The sequence below is a fragment of the Anolis carolinensis genome, chromosome 1 (assembly GCF_035594765.1).
Source record: "Anolis carolinensis isolate JA03-04 chromosome 1, rAnoCar3.1.pri, whole genome shotgun sequence".
Lineage (NCBI taxonomy): Eukaryota > Metazoa > Chordata > Lepidosauria > Squamata > Dactyloidae > Anolis > Anolis carolinensis.
The window spans coordinates 351,660,567-351,678,142 of NC_085841.1; the positions used below are offsets into that span (position 1 = coordinate 351,660,567).

The window sequence follows — 17,576 nt, forward strand, 5'->3', positions numbered from 1 at the left end:
AAGGGAAGGATATGAATAAATGCTTTTAGATATACCTAAAAGAATAGTTCACCAGCTATGAATGACAGCCCATTAAGAGTTTAATAACTAGAGACTATAAAAACCTGGAGTTATCTCCATTTGTTATGTGTGTAGCAAGTCACACTAAGCACCTGATTTGCTGTGTGAACTATTGTTGGTTCTACATGAAGTAGACAAAGGTTGCCTTCTGCCACATCATCTAAAATCAATATTGAAGGCCCTTCTTCCTGGTTACTCTTTGTAGTTAACTGCTGTCATTAACTTAGACTTATGGTGATCCTATGCATGGGAGACATCAGAGTCACCCTGTCCCCAACAGATTTGCTCAGATCTTGCAAAGTATGACTTTCTTGGTTTAGTCATCTTGACTTCTAGGGAGAGTTCAGGACTGATTGGCTCTAAGCACCCGTTTTTTTTGTCTTTTTAGCAGTCCATGGTTTCCATAGTACCGTGTTTCAAATGAGTTGATTATCTTTCTAACAGCTTTCTTCAGCGTCCAGCTTTCATAACTATATATAATTGGAAATGCAGTGTCTTGGACTGCAGTGATATATCTTTATACATCAAAATCTTGTCTAGTTCTTTCATAGCTGCCATGCTAAATCCTAGTCATCTTTTGATTTCTGGACTGCAGGCTCGTTCCTGGTTACTCTACCATCTCACAATAGGCGCTGGCGATAAAGGAGAGGATCCTATTGTCTGTCTTCCCATATCCATGCATACCTCACTTAATAAATCAGATGTGTTGCTAGTTCTACAATTTTCAGCAAGCTCTATTCAGAACTAATGTAGACACATGAAATGAAACAGTCAACCTTGAATAAGAAAATAAAACGACTGTATTTTGAACCTTATTCAAGCCAGCCTTGAACCTTATTCAAGACAGCCTTGAACAAGAAAATAAAATGATTTTGAGTCAACAGCAAAGTTTCTTTTAAAATGCGTCAAAGGATGACTTTTCCTTTTATTAGCATCCACATTTCTTAACATTCCATTTTTGTGGCCAGACTTATAGATTTTTGCTTTCTTAAAATGCTTGGAGTAGGTGATGAGGCAGGCTATTCTTTTTTTTTTTACCCTTCACAGATGTCCAGTAAAGGATTCCGGAGGCGGCTGCTGTGTATCTTGCCTTTCAAACATAAAAACAATAGGATAAACCAAAGTAGAGTTGCATTTCCCCCTTTTTTCAAGCTTAATCCATGATTATGCATGTATAGAATCATGGAGACTTACTTATACATATCATTTTAGTGCCAAGCAAAAGTTTTTGTCCATTTAATTTTATTCATCAGATGACTGGGAAGTTTGGGGTAACACCTCTCTATTACTGCTTTTCTGCAAACTCTTAAAATGTGCTCCAGAAGGTTAGGTAACCTTCCTGAGTGGATTCTATGGAAAGGATATGCGGCATAGTATAGTGGCTTGAACTTTGTACTACGACTCTGGAGATCAGGATTCGAATTTGCACTCAGCCATGAAACCTACTGGGTAACCATAGGCAAGCCACAGTCTCTCGGGAATGATCTAAACACAACATACAACACACACACACCCCCAAACAAAAAACGCAAGAAATCCCCAAAACCTCATGATAGGGCTGCCATAAGTTGGAAATGACTTGAAAGTATGGAACAACAATAGCAGTGTGCTTAAGGCTTCAGTGGGGAGGAGGAGATCCTGTTGAGCAAGTAGGGTTTTGCCTCTCAGATGCTGGACTCCATCCGAAGACTCCATCCATGCAGCATCTCGATATTTGTACTGGTTTTAATTATAGTTTATATATTCTTTTGAATTTTATTTGTTTGCTATTGACTCCTGCTCCACTGTGGTCATTTCTGCATGTATCCCTTTTACTATTGCTATGTACTCAGCCCAACCAGAACGTTACTGAATAGTAGCATAGCAATCTTCTGACTATGTTGCCCGCTAGTTCTATAGTTTTGCTTATTTTGTTGATGAGGACCAAAGGGCTAAGCCAGAAAGCACATGTGATGTGAGCCATTTACATTTGAAGGTGGGGCATGGAGGAGGAAGGAAACCAAACCCAAAGAACATTCAAATATGATGTTGAAATGTCACCATATGTTTCTCTTCAGACTTCAGAATTTATGAAATGCACAGATGGGTGTATGCACATATTTTCCTCCTAGAAATACATAACTCTTTAAGAATTTGGGGACAGAGCTGCTTTAGAATGAGAGAAGCATATAAACTGAAAATGCACTCAGTTTAGTTGAGAAGAAACTACCCCTGCACTAATTCATATATTCCCAAGGGGTTGAATTAGATGACCCTTAGGGTCACTTTCATTTTTATCATTCTGTTACTGAGAAATGGAGTGAGAAAGTATCATGGTGCAGAGTGTTTTGCTTCAATAGGGCATCCCTATTGTGTGTGTGCTGAAAATGTAATTATGTGCATGTGTGAGTATTTGGCTTAAGGTAACCTGTCAATTTATGGTGACCTCATGAATTTCATAGAGTTTTCCTAGGCAATGAATACTCAGAGCTAGTTTTGCTAGTTCCTTCCTCTGAAATATAGCATTTGCTATATTGGTCTCTGATTTAGGTATTAACCAGGGCTGATCTTGTTTAGCTTTCAAGATCAAATGGAATCTAGTGCCTTTAGGGTATTTAGACTCTATAAGTATAATTGTAAATACCACTAACTCCATATACATAATTGTTTTCTTTTGCGGAGCTTCTCCCTCTGGTTTTCTTCTCCCCAGGTTAGTTTTTTTGCTGCCTGAAGGTCTTTGTCTACACCTCTCTTTTTCTACTTCATCTCACCACTAATCCTTTCATTCTTTTTCTCCCTTTCTAGCTACTGTTACTGACTTTCACAAGAAAGTTCAGTGTTCGTTTACTTCCATAGTTGGATGTGAGTTGACTCTCTGAATGGACATATAACTAAAGAGAACATATGTCAAGGGCAGAAGAGAGAGAGAGAGCTTGTCAGGAAAGAAGATGGTGGAACTTGTGACTAATACAGTGAAGTTTATTCATTCTTTAATTGGCCCATCACCATTGTCATAATCTCAAAGGTAATGGATCAGCAGTGTCTCCAGGACTGGCCTGAAACAATTTGCTGCTTAAACCAAAGGGCAAAACAGTGGCTCCTCCATTGCATGTCCACACCCACTGTACTGGTAGTTGAACCTTACTTCATCATTAGTTGCAGAACAGCATAGTCCATTGCACCAGAGAGTAATTAACTTGTTTAGGAGTTACAGGACAGACTGATTTTTAAACAAGAGGCTGTAGACTGCCACTTTTAAGGCTTGCCAGGTCAGCATTATCTGATTTTTTGTGGTTTAAAGGCCAAAAGCAGTGTATGTGTTCCTTATGATGTCATAGGGTCTGGACATGGAATGGAGAAGGGACATTTTTCCTCTTTGAATCATAGAATAATAGAGACCACATGGGCCATCTAGTCCAACCCCCTGCCATGCAGGAAAACCACAAAGTATCCCTGACAGATGGCCATCCAGCCTCTGTTTAAAAGTTTCCAAGGAGAGAGCTTTCACCACATTCCAAGGCAGACAGTTCCACTGTTGAACAGCGAATAAGATCAGGAATTTCTTCCTAATGTTCAGGTGGAGTCTCCTTTCCTGTAATTGGAACCCATTGCTCCTAGTCCTGGTTTCAAGGGCAGCAGAAAACAAGTCTGTTCTTTCATCCTTATCACACCCTTTCACATATTATAAATGGCTATCATGTCTCCTCTCGACTTTCTCTTCTGCAAGCTAAACATACCCAATTCTTTAAGACATTCCTCATTGGGAGTCAATGTCTCCAGACCTTTGATCATTTTAGTTGCCCTCCTCTCCACACCTTCCAGCCTGTCTATCTCTTTTAAACTGTGGTGCCCAGAATTGGAGACAGTATTCCAGGTGAGGTCCAATCAGAGCAGAATACAAAGGCATCATGCTGTTTGGCTCTAACAGCAAATTGTTTTGAGACCAGTTCTAAAAGCTTTATATCAGTCTTCTCATTCACATTTCCTTTGCCACGACAGTAAGTGGCTCCCATTCAAACATGTGGGAACCACTGTTTTTTGGTCATTTAATTGGTATTGATGGAGTTTGAAAGAAGTCTAGGAGTGGTTCACATAGACACATGTTGAACAAATGTGTGGATGAGGGCTGCAAAACCACATTAACTATCCCCTATCCTATCTCTGCAAAAATATCAGTACTAGCTCACTTGTTTCTGTCTCCTCTTTTTCTTCTGTCCCATCTTCTTAGTTCAGGACTCAAAATGTGTTACAACATACAGGATGTTGAACATACTTTAATATTATTGAATTAATAAAAGCACTTGAAGCTATGGCACATGCGGTATTTCATTCCATGAAATTTGTTCACTCATCATTTTGAATAACAGAGGTTTGTTGCATCCTATTTTTGCTCCTCAAAATTGTTAGCTTTACAGTGCTGACTTTGCAGATATAGATTTGGTTTGTTTTTTTTTAGAAAGATAAGTCTTGTCCTTGGCAATTGGTCATATTGGGGATGTCTCTCCCTCCTTAGGGGAATGGGTTATAATTGAGAGACTATAGTGACTACTGAGAAACATACTCATATAAACCATGTTGGCTTGTAAAGTTTTTAGGAAATTGTCTTTCCCCTTAAGATGTCTTTTTGATCTCCAATCTCTTACTTCCCCTCCCAGGGTTAACTTGTTTTAATCTACCTTTAGTTTATGGCATGACGTCTCCCTTCAAAGAGCCAGAGGCATCACGAGAAATTGAGACAATGTGTTTGTTTCAGCTTGTCCCCCACTCCTCCCCGCTAAAATCATGGAACATGCTATCTTTTGTTCTCATGTGGCTTCTTTGATGAAGCTTGTCTGAGACAAAACAGATTGCTGATAAGGTTTGGGAGATAACAACACTTTGTAACCTGGAGGCACCTTTGATGTAGCCAAAGATGCAATGCAGCCTAACAGGCATTTGTAGCATTATAGGGAGTATTTATATGCTAAATAACTAGAGTGGCATGTGGGTAGATGTTTCAAAAGTATGAAATGACTGACAGATAATATTTGTGCACATTAGGAGGTTGACTGAGAGAATGGGATGTGAAGTTCCTGTGTGGAATCGTTTTTGAGGCAAATAGGGACTTCATTCTAGAGAGGTGAGTTAAGAAAATAGAATAATAGAATCATATGGTTAGAAAAGATCACAAGCCTCCCCTCCTATTAGGAATCAACACACTCCCATTAGATAGCAATCTAACTTCTTTAAAAACCTCTAATGGAGGAGATTCTGCCACACTCCAAGTCAATGAGTTCTGTGGTCAAACAGCTCTTATTATCAAGAAGTTCTTCCTAATATTCAGGTGGAATTCCCTTTTCTGTGGTTTGGAAACATGCATGTTCAATCCAGCACATAATGGAGCGATTTTTTTTTTAAAAAAACTTCCCTCGCATCTCTATCTCCCCTCAGTTCTTAAGTCAAGCTCTCTTTAAGTTTAAAAAGTGTAAAAGACATAATTTGTACTTCCTTTTCTATTCTGCTTCCCCGAGCCAAATGTGTCTGCGTTTAACAGCTGATCAGCTGTTTTGTGTTTGACACACACACATGTACTCTGGAGGAATCCAGACAGGGGAGAGGGAAAGAAAGCATGCATTTTCCATGCCTGCAGGGATACACAGGCATGGAAAAGTGCACTTTTTCCAGGAGAAATCAGGTTTAAAGGGCACCTTTTAAACACATGTTGTCTGGCCCTTAACCCAATTCCTCCCACATTTTGGCTAAATGTCTAGCCACCCCGTTAACCTGATTTAACCTGTCTTATAATGCATGTGTAGAAGGGTCCCCCAATTTCTGATCCCAGATTATCTGCTTTGAAGTGGATGATATAACAGTGTAAACTCATATAATTGAGTTCAAAGCAGATAATGTGGGATCAGGTGAATCCAGACTAAACTGCTCCTCATAGGGTTGACTTTCAGACCTTGGATCATTTTGGTCATACTTTTCTGGACATGTTCCAGTCTGTCAGAATCTTCCCTGAACCGTGGTGCACAGAACTGGACACAATTGGGATTCTGTTATGAACCGAGGAAAAAAATTATGAGTAAATGTAAATGATGGTATATGATAAGATATTTAGTTTATAGGTATATAGTTAAATATTTTGGTTCAGTGGACTCTGTGACTAGAAATACATGCTGTAGTCAGATCTAATTATATATCAACCTGAGATTTAAAAAAATAACTTCTTTTTATTTCCTTTGATAAATCACACATGCAGTTTGCTCACTACCATAAGGATCTTATGAACAGAACCGAATAGTTTATGGCACCTCAATATACCTTACAGAGCTTTGATAATTATGTAGTTGTATGTTGTGCATGTCGTAGAAATCTTAGTGAGAAGCAGTTTGTTCCATCTGCAAGAGAGCTGCAATGATTAACTCTTAAAAATAAAACATAATCCCTTTAAAAACAATCCTGCTGGCTGTAATTCTAGAAGGGGGTATGTCCTGCTGTGATGAAGAAAGGAGATTTTTCTCAATATATGCTCAGAGGTGCTGTCTTCATGTTGCACACCTTTTTTTTTGCCATGTCAGCGTGGTGGTCAGCCACTATTATTTTGATCATAGTCTCTTAACTACTGAGAGATAGCCCATATAGGCTCACAGTATTTTATAACTTGTATTGTTCTGAAAGCATAAAAGCATATTGTTGTTATTGAAGATAACCTTTTCCTAAGGCCAGGTGAAGATTAAACCATGAGGGCCACATGAGTGCTAACTGTAAAGCCTGGTAGATAGGAAAATACAGTTTACTGACATATTTGGAGAACTGTGAGTGTTTCTTGGTTTCTTATAATTCGATGCATTTTTGAAGTGGCTTCCTCTTCTTTGTGTATTTTTCTACAGAGAAGATTGTTTTCTCGCCCCTTCGGCAATATGTCAAGGTCGGAAGAAGCTCTCTAGCACGCACTTCTAGTAGCTTCATGCAGCTTTTATGGGAAGATGGCCTTGAATATGTCACCTACAATTCACTTTTTCCCTTTTGAAGCAACTACTTCTTTTCTTTTAAGGTTCACTTATTTTCTAGGACTGTCTTTTCATATTCATATCAGCAGAGGTGATGGTGGTGGGCAAGATGAAGCAAGGAGAGAATCAACAACTAAAACAAGTTAGCCACTTTCTAGAGCTAATAGATTTGAAGCATGCCGTATTCCTAGAAGCAAAGTGTTTCTAGTACCAAAGACTTCTTTAGATATTTAACCTCTTTGTTCTTTGGAAGGAAGATGTAAGATGCTGCGCATTTTAAAATACTACCTATACCTCAGATACCATTTTGTTTGAGCACGGTGTCATATGCACTGCAGTACTGATACTTATTTTGAGTGTGTGTGTTCCTCTTTTTGTGTATGCAAAAACACCGGTCTTGAATACATTTTGTGGTCATCCAGTCTATTGCTGGTAAATATGTGGTGGAGATGAACACATGGGATGTTTTGTCATTTCTGAAGGGAAAGGCTGTATCTTAGTGCAAAGAATATGTTCCTCATGCAAAAGATCCCAGGCTCAACACATGACATCTCTGAGAAGAATAGAAAATATTTCTATTGGACGCCCAGAGAAAGTTCTAGACTAGGATGACAGGTGATGTGCAACCCATGAAATATGAATATGAAACTTTTAAATCTCTTTTTGTGATCTTCATCCATAAAGCTTAGTAATTGACAATAAAAGCAAGATAAGCAGGTATTTTGTGATCCAAGTTCTTGGATTCCCCCTCTCCCAAAATGCCGTCCTTAGCGGTCCCCCACCATTGCTTCAGGGGAAGGGATGTTAGACAAGCACATGTAAAATTGTTAGGTTTGGCCCTCAGGTATTTCCAGATAGCGCTGTGAAAGATCTCTTCTTTGAAGAGCTAATGTCAATCACTGCCAACAATGCATAGATCACACAGATTAAGAGGCGATGTATGGCAGGAGTTTACATTTTTGAGAAACAAAGGAAATTGTGTGTGTGTGAAAGAGATTCAGTTTCTACTATGTTTAAACATTTTTGTTGTTGTTTTTAATGACTCTCAGGTAAAAGTGATGGTGAGAATCTGTCCATCAGAAGGAACACATGACACGTCGGAATCCATGTCTTTTTTGAAGGTAGATCCACGGAAAAAGCAGATTACTCTTTACGACCCATCTACGAACGGTCCTTCCAATGCAGGTCACCGAAGAGGAGCTGTGGCGGTCCCAAAGATGTTTGCCTTTGATGCGGTATTCCCCCAGGATGCGTCTCAGGTACCAGAGCCAAGTATATAATGCTAATAGTTTGGGCTGCTGCCATGGCATTTTAGATCCAGCAAGAGAATTCTTTGCAGCTTTTAGAGGGATTTTTCCCTCTCTCTCCTTTGAATTAGTTGGTTTAATTACTGGGAAGGCATGCTAATTAATAGACAGTTCGCAAGGTCTCACGCTGTTTTAATTTAGCCCAGATGTGAAATTAAGAAGCAATATCTGCCAAGATAATTCTACTCAGTGATGCATTTACCCTGTACTTCTGTATGCTACTTAAAGCAACAGATACACACACATAACTGTGACTCACCTTTCAAAATGATCTAGTCTTCTTAATTCTCAATTTTGCTAGAGCATTTATAGGCATCTGATTATCTCTGACAGCATCTAGTGCCAAGCTGAATAAGGACAGAATAGAGTTGTGATTTTTATTTTCTATTCCAAAATATACAGTCGTTTCTTACTAGGAAGATGAGTAATGGTAGACTAGTCTTCTCAAAAAGCTGACTTTATCATTAAAGTCAAGTAGCTTCTTTCAAATCACATGTCAGTTTATGATGATGGTATGAATTTCATAGAGTTGGGATGTTAAGATGGTTCCTTCTTTGTTCTCAGTGGCAGGTTAAGATCTTTCTTTTCCAGAAAGATTTTGAAAACTGATTTAACAAAAATGGTTTTGATGGCTTGTCTTTTTTGTTATTTTGTCCTTTATAAGCTGCCTTGAGTCCCAGCCTGGTAAAAAGGTGGGATATAAATAAAGTGATAGATGGGCAGGGCTTTCTTAGACAGGAAATATAATAAATATAATAAATAAACTTTATTTGTATTCTGCCCTATCTCCCTGAGGGATACCCACCAATGTACAAGTTTTTGCTTTACTTACTTCTTTATTCATGTTAATTTATAACTTGCATTTCCTACAGCGAGTCTATGGAAATATTATTGGCTCTTCTTTTCCCCAGTTTATCCTCATAGCAACTCTGTCCATTTATTAGGATATATTTTGGATTAGCATGGGTTGCGACTTTGGCCACTATGCGTATTGATTTTAATTGGGAGGCTGCATATGCTGACCCAGTGAAACTAGAAGCAATGCCATGTCCTTCCAGATTAGTTTTGAGCTGATTTTCAGCTTGTTTCTATTTCTTTCTCTCTTTTTTTGGAGAGGGGGGGAGGGTGTGGCATTGCAGTCTTATTCTACTTCCGAATCTTGAGGATACTTGCCCAAACTGCCATATTTTTTGGTTTAGGGGAAAAATCAAGCATAAAAGTAAAATGAAAGCCTGGGGATTTGAAGGGCCTCAAGGTGTAGCCCCATAGACCTTTTCAGAACCTGGAATTCAGGGAGGAAATCAGAATGTGGACAAAGAGAGAGTGTAGATGTGAATCAAGGTGCACACGAAGGTGTTAGTGGACGAATTTAACTATACATGCATTTTAAATTTTATAATTCATGGTTTAATAGAGTCTAATTAGAGTTTTAATTGATGTGGTACTGTTTTATTGTTTATTGATATGTCGTTGTTTTATTGAATGTATTTTGGGCAATGTAATTTGCTGACTGTTGTAAGTTGCCCTGAGTCCCTCCGGGTGAGAAGGGCGGGCTAAAAATGATGTAAATAAATAGAAGGGCAAATAGGGAGACAGATGTGCACAGGCCAAGGGAACTGCTCTAAATTGCAAGTCAAATGTCATAAACCAAATCCCTCTCTCCTCTGCCAAAAATCTGGCTTTGCAACTGTGTATAGGGAAGATTCCTTTTAGTAACAGTAGAGAGCAGAATAAAGCCCGGATTAATTTTGAATTTGAGATGTAAGCACTGCCAACAAACAAACAATTAAATGTTGGCCTTCTAATTTCGGTTAATCATAGAGCTGGGCCCAAACCTAATTTGAAATCCAAATCTGACTTTAAAATGTTAAGTATCATACCAGCTTGTGTATATGACTGGCTTTAAAGCAAAAATATTTCCAAAATATTAATTTTCTGGCATTAAAAAAGATTTAGAATAGATAATATCCCAATCTTGGGTCTAAGCTTTTCCAGTAATTTCCCCATGTACATGATTATTCATTTATTGTGCCTGCTGTGATTCTAATTGGGCAAACATTTTGCTGTTGTTCTTGTACGGTCTCATATCATCTGCAAATATAGCAGTTGACCAGTATTTTAGTAGTGTCAAGGTCTACAGTATCAAAGCACAGGCCCTTTCACATTTGGAGGGTGATGCTCTCCTCTGGCACTCTCAGCAGACCACCCTTTTTCCTGTGAGAAGAGCTGCAATTCTCACAGGAGCAAAAAACTAATGGATTTTCTCAGAAATTGTATATTGTGTGATTTCTTTTCTGTAACTAACCAGGATTGGAATATTGTCAGTGATATAAGCACACAAGGTGTGGACTACTGTACATGCACAGTGTGTTTCTTTTTTCAACTCTGTTTCTATCCAAGTCCTTCCAACTTGTAATCACAGTGAAATCTAGACAGGCAGAGTTAAAATAAATATTCTACTTAAGCATTCTTAAGTTTTGGAATCTGAGGATATTCAGATAGGAGAATGAGAAGGTTGTTTTAGGCTGTTTGTTACATGCACAAATATATACACTCCCCTAGGGAAAATCATAGGCATGACTTCCATTACATTGCATTGCATATAAGGCATCATACATTTATTGCATTGTCGCATATGGAAAATCAAATGTAACCCTTTTGTAAAGACTGAAACTTAAACAATATATCTTTCCCATTTATCCATTACAAACTCATATCTTTTCTGTTGAAGAATTATATATCTTGAAAGAGACATCCAAGGAGTTAATATCCTTGATGTCTTAAGTGGTAATGTGAAGAATATTCATTAATATTCACATCCTTGAGAGAGAGAAAATTATATTCAAGATACTCTGCTGAGGAGAATGAGACAAATTGCAAGAGTCATTTATATTTCAGGACTTTAGTTGGGGAAAAAAATCATGTGCCCCCAAATTTACATGATGTTGTTGCACAGAAAGCAACCTTCTTGGCAGAAAGCATATTTTGGATAGAAAATACATTGATTACAGTGAAAAGGTGTTATTACTCTAAATGTATAAATATACATCGATTCTTGCATATATTTACCGTGGAAGAAACCATGTGTTTTGTGTAGCACATATTTTTGGTCCCAAAACATATTTCTGTACAGTTAAGCACTCTTCCCCCCTCTCCAATCCCTGTACATTTTCTCCAAAAAGTCCTGAATGTAATTTAAAATTTCACACAAACTCTTATATTCTTAGAGAATGGGGAAGAAAATTGCTTGTTATTTATTCTTGCATATGGGAATAAAATAAATGAAAGCATACATCTCTATGTCTAACTGTGGTTAAGAAACTAGGTACTTTTCCTTGTTTAAGACCAAAAACATTTGCATCAGAAGATGCTGTTGTTCGAATGATACTCTGACCACTTAAGGAAAACATAACAGCTAGTTAGAAATGAAGAAGACACAAAAGGCAGTGAAAAAAAGTAACTATAAACAACTTTTGTTCTTTATTTCCTATGATTGAGTCTTGTTTGAACTGGGGAAAAGTATATTTTCCCAATGGGGAAATGCACACTCAATCCATATTTGGGGAAACATGCAAACAGTTGAAACATAAAAGCATGAGGAGAGGATGTAGAAGTGATTGAGGTGAGGCAAATTGTCCAAAGTGCTCCTCTTTTTCTGTCAAAGGATGTGGTTCTTAAAGCTAACATCTTTCAAAAGGCTTTTATTCAGAAATTTTGAATTCATCCCCCTCCCTTAAACCAATGCCTAGGGAAGCTCCTTTGCCGCTATTACTGAGAAGCATGCCTGAGATATTATATTAGTCCTACGCTTCGACAGATAGCATTTCCTTTGTTACCAAGGTCATAAAATTGATACTCCATGGGAGCTGGGATAATGGGATAGGAAACTATTGCGGGCTTATATAGTCCATTTTCTTCCCCTTTTATTACAGGGAAGAAAATGGAATATAGACACTAGAATAATATGACTAATACTGTGAAATGTGCAAAAACATTTTTTTTCAGAACCATTCTTTTTTATGCCAAAGGCATGGCAACGCGCATGCCGATAGATGCCCTGTAACCCCTTTCTCAAATTCTCTTCTAGGCTGAGGTGTGCTCTGGAACGGTAGCAGAAGTAATCCAGTCTGTCGTGAATGGTGCAGATGGTTGCATCTTTTGCTTTGGCCATGTCAAGCTTGGTGAGCTCCCAAATTCATTACAGTTAATTACTATGTCAGCCTGGTAATTACATGCTGTCAGCTCCTGGAACAATAAACCTGGAGTATATGAATAGATTAGAATTTCTTTTTAATTAGCTTTGCAAACTTCTTCTGCTTTATTTCTACAATGGGACCTTAAGGTGTGCGTGCCTATGTAATGTATGTTTTTCTTAGAAATCCATTTGAGGCAAGAAAGTAAAAAGCAGCTCTGGATATATATTAGTGTCTTCAGAAGCTCGCTTTTGTAGCGACAGGTGTGACAAAATTCAAAAGATCCAAAAGGCCTTGAGAAATTAATTAGCTTTAGGCAAAAAAATTTAGCCAGCCTGGAAAAATTAATTGAGTAAATACCTGAGGATTAATAATGAAAGATGTAAAAGCCACTTTTTACATCTGTTCTCTTCCATTCACTGCTAAAGTGTGTGTTATTAACTGTAATCTAAAACCATGTTTGAATGGGGTGCCTTTTTCCAAGGCCCTGTGTAATATTGTTGCTTGCCAGAAAATATTTGCCTATGGGCCAGTGCTTATCCCCTGCTTGTGGAGAGGACTGCATTAAATTTATGGGAGTAATATGGCCACTTGAATGAATAGATACTGGAAATCTGACTTCAGAATTGAAATGAAAATGCTGCAGACTCTTAGAAGGTACTCCTTAATCTACCCATCACCATTGTAGATGGCTACCTGGGGAGGTTTAGCATAGGCAGAAGTTCTGCTCCATCCGTGTAGAAGTGCTCCTCAGGCAAGAAAAGAGACAGACATAGTTGTTATGAAGGTTCTCGATAAGCCTATAGAAAGTTCCAAGGGCATAAAATCAACATTGGAAAATTGGTGGTATGCTCCAGACAGTGCAGTTTTATGGTGCTTTACTCTGGTGTGTGTGGGTAGTTCTGGTCAGAGTGTTCTGGGTTGTTTTTAACTGCGAGTGTATCTACACTCTAGAATTAATGCAGCATGACACCACCTTAATTGCTCAATGCTGTAGAATCCTTGTTGTCATTTTGTGAGGTATTAGCACTCTTTTGTGGAGAAGGCTGAAGATCATGTTAAACTACAACTCACATGATTTCATAGCATTGAGCCGTGGCTGTTAAAGTGGTGTCAAACTGTATTAATTCTAACCAGGATGGGAATCATGTGGCCGTTCTGATGATGTTGAACTGCCTCACCCAGTACTCCCCAGAATTGAATATTCCAGTTAAGGTTACTGGGGATGACAGTTCAGTACGAATGGAAGATTGCTATTGTGTGTTTTAGATTCATCCCGTGTTTTTTGTTTTGCTTAGTTTTGACTGTTTTGGTTGTTTTAAATAGTTTGCATTGCTTTAATGAAATATGTTTTGTATTTTGTTGCTTCATTTTTGGCTCTGCTTTGGGGAAACTTTGCCCAGTGTAGAAATATTTCTAATAATACCCATAGAGAAAATGAAATACAGAAATTGGTGAGGAAAACAAGAGTAAACCGATAGCACTCTTCCCTGTGTTGTCCTAGCAAGAAGAGATATGCTCTGCGTCATGGGCGCAAGCTGGCACCCAAACTCTTGCTATGTATTTGATGAGCCAATGCCTTTTCTCCCCCTCCCTGCCTTTCCTTCTAGGCAAATCGTATACAATGTTTGGAAAAGATAGCTCCACGCAGAGCCTCGGGATTGTTCCCTGCGCTATCTCATGGCTCTTCAAGCTCATCAACGAACGCAAGGAGAAGACTGGGACTCGTTTCTCAATTCGAGTGTCTGCTGTGGAGATCAGTGGCAAAGATGAAAATCTGCAGGATTTGCTAGCTGAAGTAGCCACTGGCAGCCTTCAAGACGGGCAGTCTCCAGGGGTTTATCTCCGAGAGGATCCGATATGCGGGACGCAGGTTTGGAAGACTGGCTTTCTCATTTTAATCCTGATATTTTTCTTTGTTGAAAAATACTTTATCTGACAACAGTTTCAAACCACTTTTTAAAAGATGGTATTTTAATTGCTTTTTCACTTTTAATCCCCAGTCCCAGAGTGTCCACTTTTGTTTCTATCAGCATCCTTGAGGCTTGCTTCATTCTGAGACAAGGGGGATGATTCACCCTGTTTTAAATTAATCATTTTCTTGTTTATATCGCAGCTTCAAAATCAAAGTGAATTAAGGGCCCCAACTGCAGAGAAGGCTGCCTTCTTCCTTGATGCAGCCTTGGCAGCCAGAAGTACTAGCAAACCGGGGTGTGATGAAGAGGATCGGAGGAATTCCCACATGTTCTTTACCCTCCATGTATATCAGTACCGGATGGAGAAGAGTGGCAAAGGAGGAAGTATGTTGAATTGTCACAGTTTTGCTTTGTTCTCTTGGTGACTTTAAAATTGTTGTGAAATACAATCAGCCCTCTATATTTGTGTGTTTGAATTTATGGATTTGATTATTCATGGATTTGTTTTAAATGTTTTCTCTTGGAATCTTTAAGTCCTCCAGAGGTTTTGACAGAAGTTGACCATCAAGTTGTGCTGGAGGACCTAGAGATTTCTAGAGAGATATTCTCCCAGGTGAAAAAATAGCAATGTCTTTGTTCACCATTTTATTTTATTTTTTAAAACTTTTATTTATAGTTATAGTGATACAATAAAAGAGGAGAGTCGCATGTGATTACAAAGAGGACAAAGTAGAATAGTAACGAACAAACAATAATTAGAAAAAAAAGGAAAAGAGAAAAAAAAAGGGGGGGGGAATATATAAAACCCTGATTTCGCTCGACCCTCCCTCCTCTCTCTGGATTCCCTTCCAGATCCCCTGCTCGACATTTTTATTCTTAATTTTCCAAATTCTTTCCCGAACCTTTTTCTAAGAACCTGAGAGTGTCATCACTTAAACAGTTTCTACTTCTGTGTTTCCAATTTTCTTTTCTTTTTCCTTGAGATATTTACTTAATTTGTCCCAGTCTGTTTTTGTGTCTGTTTTTACTGAGATTATCTGCGTTAATGTGTCCATATTTTTTATATCCATCAGTTTCAAAAGCCATTGTTCTAATGACGGCGTTTCCGCTGTTTTCCAGAGTTTCGCAATCGTGATTCTGGCTGCACTTGTCATATATATAAACAGTTTTTCATTGTTTGTATCCGTGAAAAAGTCCGTTAGCCCTAATAGAAAATATTCCGGTTTTAGGGTTAGTTTTATTTGTAATATGGTCTCCATTTCCTTCTGTATTATTTTCCAAAACCTTTTTACCTTCTTACACTCCCACATTGTTCACCATTTTATTGATCTGATGATTAGCTAATATATTTTTCATATTTGCACCCATCCTTATTTAATTTCTATGGCATTATTATTTCTGTTAGAGTTGGATCAGTAAGTAACCTGTGCTTCTTTTGCCATTTCAGTGTCTGGTGGACGCAGCCGTTTACATCTCATTGACTTGGGAAGTTGTGAGAAGATGCTAAGCAAGATCCGAGATGGAGCAGGTCCCCTTTGCCTTTCCCTGTCTGCCTTAGGCAGTGTCATTCTGGCCTTAATCAACGGTGCCAAGCATGTCCCATACAAGTAAGTGCAATATTGTATTAATTATCATTCAATCAATCACAGCTCCTTGCTTTTCAAGGCATTGTAGGTTGTTGTACAGCCTGACTTGCTTTCTTTTCCAAACCATCTTCTGGGGTTTGCTTCCAGGAGCCCCCAATGGATACTGAAATCGATGGATGCTGAAGTTTCATTAGATATAATGGCATAGCAAAATGTTGCCCTTTATATAAAATTGTAAAATCAAGGTTTGCTTTTCAAAATTTTTACTGGTGGTGGTGGGGTGGTGGTGGCATTTTCAAGGCATGATTGGTTGAATCCATGGATGCAGAATTGTGGATAATGGAGGGCTAACTCTGTTCTCGAAATACCTTGTTTTGACAGGGTTTGTAAACTTTGCAGTTATCAATTAGCTTAGGTTTATTATATGTAGAACATATACAGTAGGTCTCCATATTACTCTAGGGATCCTTTCTAGGTCTCTTTGTGTAATATGATTTTGACATCTGCAATCATATATTTCTTTATCTGAAATAAATGATGCCTTGATCTTTTTCGTGGAATTTGGGCTGAACTGCATTATTTTTCCTGAAACATCATCTCTGGGTTTCATGCAAGCCTGCATGTTTTTCCTTTGTGAGTTTGCTATAAGACGGAAGTAGCATGTTTCAAAGGACTACAGAAAGAACTGTAGCTATTTCAGAATGTCATTGGTGCCTCTGTTGTGTTCCATAGGGACAACAAACTGACAATGCTGCTGAGAGAATCGCTTGGGAACATCAACTGCAGAACAACCATGCTAGCTCACATATCAGATTCCCCAGCAAATTATGCAGAAAGTCTCACGACAATTCAGCTCGCCTCTCGTATTCACAGGATGAGGAAGAAGAAATCCAAGGTGAGCATGCAAGAGAAATGAAGCAATGTTTGATTTTGCAAGAATTGTCTTCTTTCTCCCTCAAAATAGGGGGCAATAGAATTTTTTGACAGCAGCTTTGGGTTCCTAGCTCTTGACACACAGAAAAGAGCCTGTAGCTTATACGTTCAAAGAAAGGAGATGATATATGGCTGCAACATCTCTTGCGAAAATGACAGAAGCTACCTTTTGTTATCTTTGTCATCTGCCTTCATTCAAAACCTAATGCAACCACAATCTTTTTAGAAGCCTTTTATATTGTGGAACCTCAATTTAACTGTCCATTACATGTGGCAATAGAATCACTGATTGGACAGTACAATCATATCAGTTGTTGAGGCTAAATAGTCCTGTGACACTGTCATCCAGTGGTACAGAATTGTCAGACCGGGAGCTGACAGGTAACGAAGGCCCTTCAGAGTTTGTGCCCATAATTCCTTCCTTGAACAAGAAGAAAAGCAATGAGAACGTGGGTCTTCTAAAATTTTTTGACAAAGACTGTTTTAAGTGCAACACTTTTGCAGATTTTCTGGAGACGCTGGAGTGTAATGATAGGAGTGAGGAACTTGTTATGTTTAGCCTCTTTTGTTTGAGTCTTTATTAAGAACCAGTTAGTTTCATTGCACCATA

The 17,576-nt window shown here is 38.4% G+C and overlaps 1 protein-coding gene across 3 annotated transcripts in view; it reads left to right on the top strand.

Moving 5' to 3' along the window:
- Positions 1 to 17,576, top strand: part of kif26a (kinesin family member 26A) — a 212,271-nt gene that overhangs the window by 173,434 nt on the left and 21,261 nt on the right. For all 3 annotated transcript variants that reach the window (XM_062968538.1, XM_008105041.3, XM_062968539.1), the window contains 6 exons: positions 8,081 to 8,290; positions 12,426 to 12,519; positions 14,142 to 14,404; positions 14,648 to 14,831; positions 15,895 to 16,054; positions 16,766 to 16,928. In XM_062968538.1, coding sequence (XP_062824608.1) covers positions 8,081 to 8,290; positions 12,426 to 12,519; positions 14,142 to 14,404; positions 14,648 to 14,831; positions 15,895 to 16,054; positions 16,766 to 16,928 — 1,074 coding nt within the window. The remainder of the gene's footprint in view (positions 1 to 8,080; positions 8,291 to 12,425; positions 12,520 to 14,141; positions 14,405 to 14,647; positions 14,832 to 15,894; positions 16,055 to 16,765; positions 16,929 to 17,576) is intronic.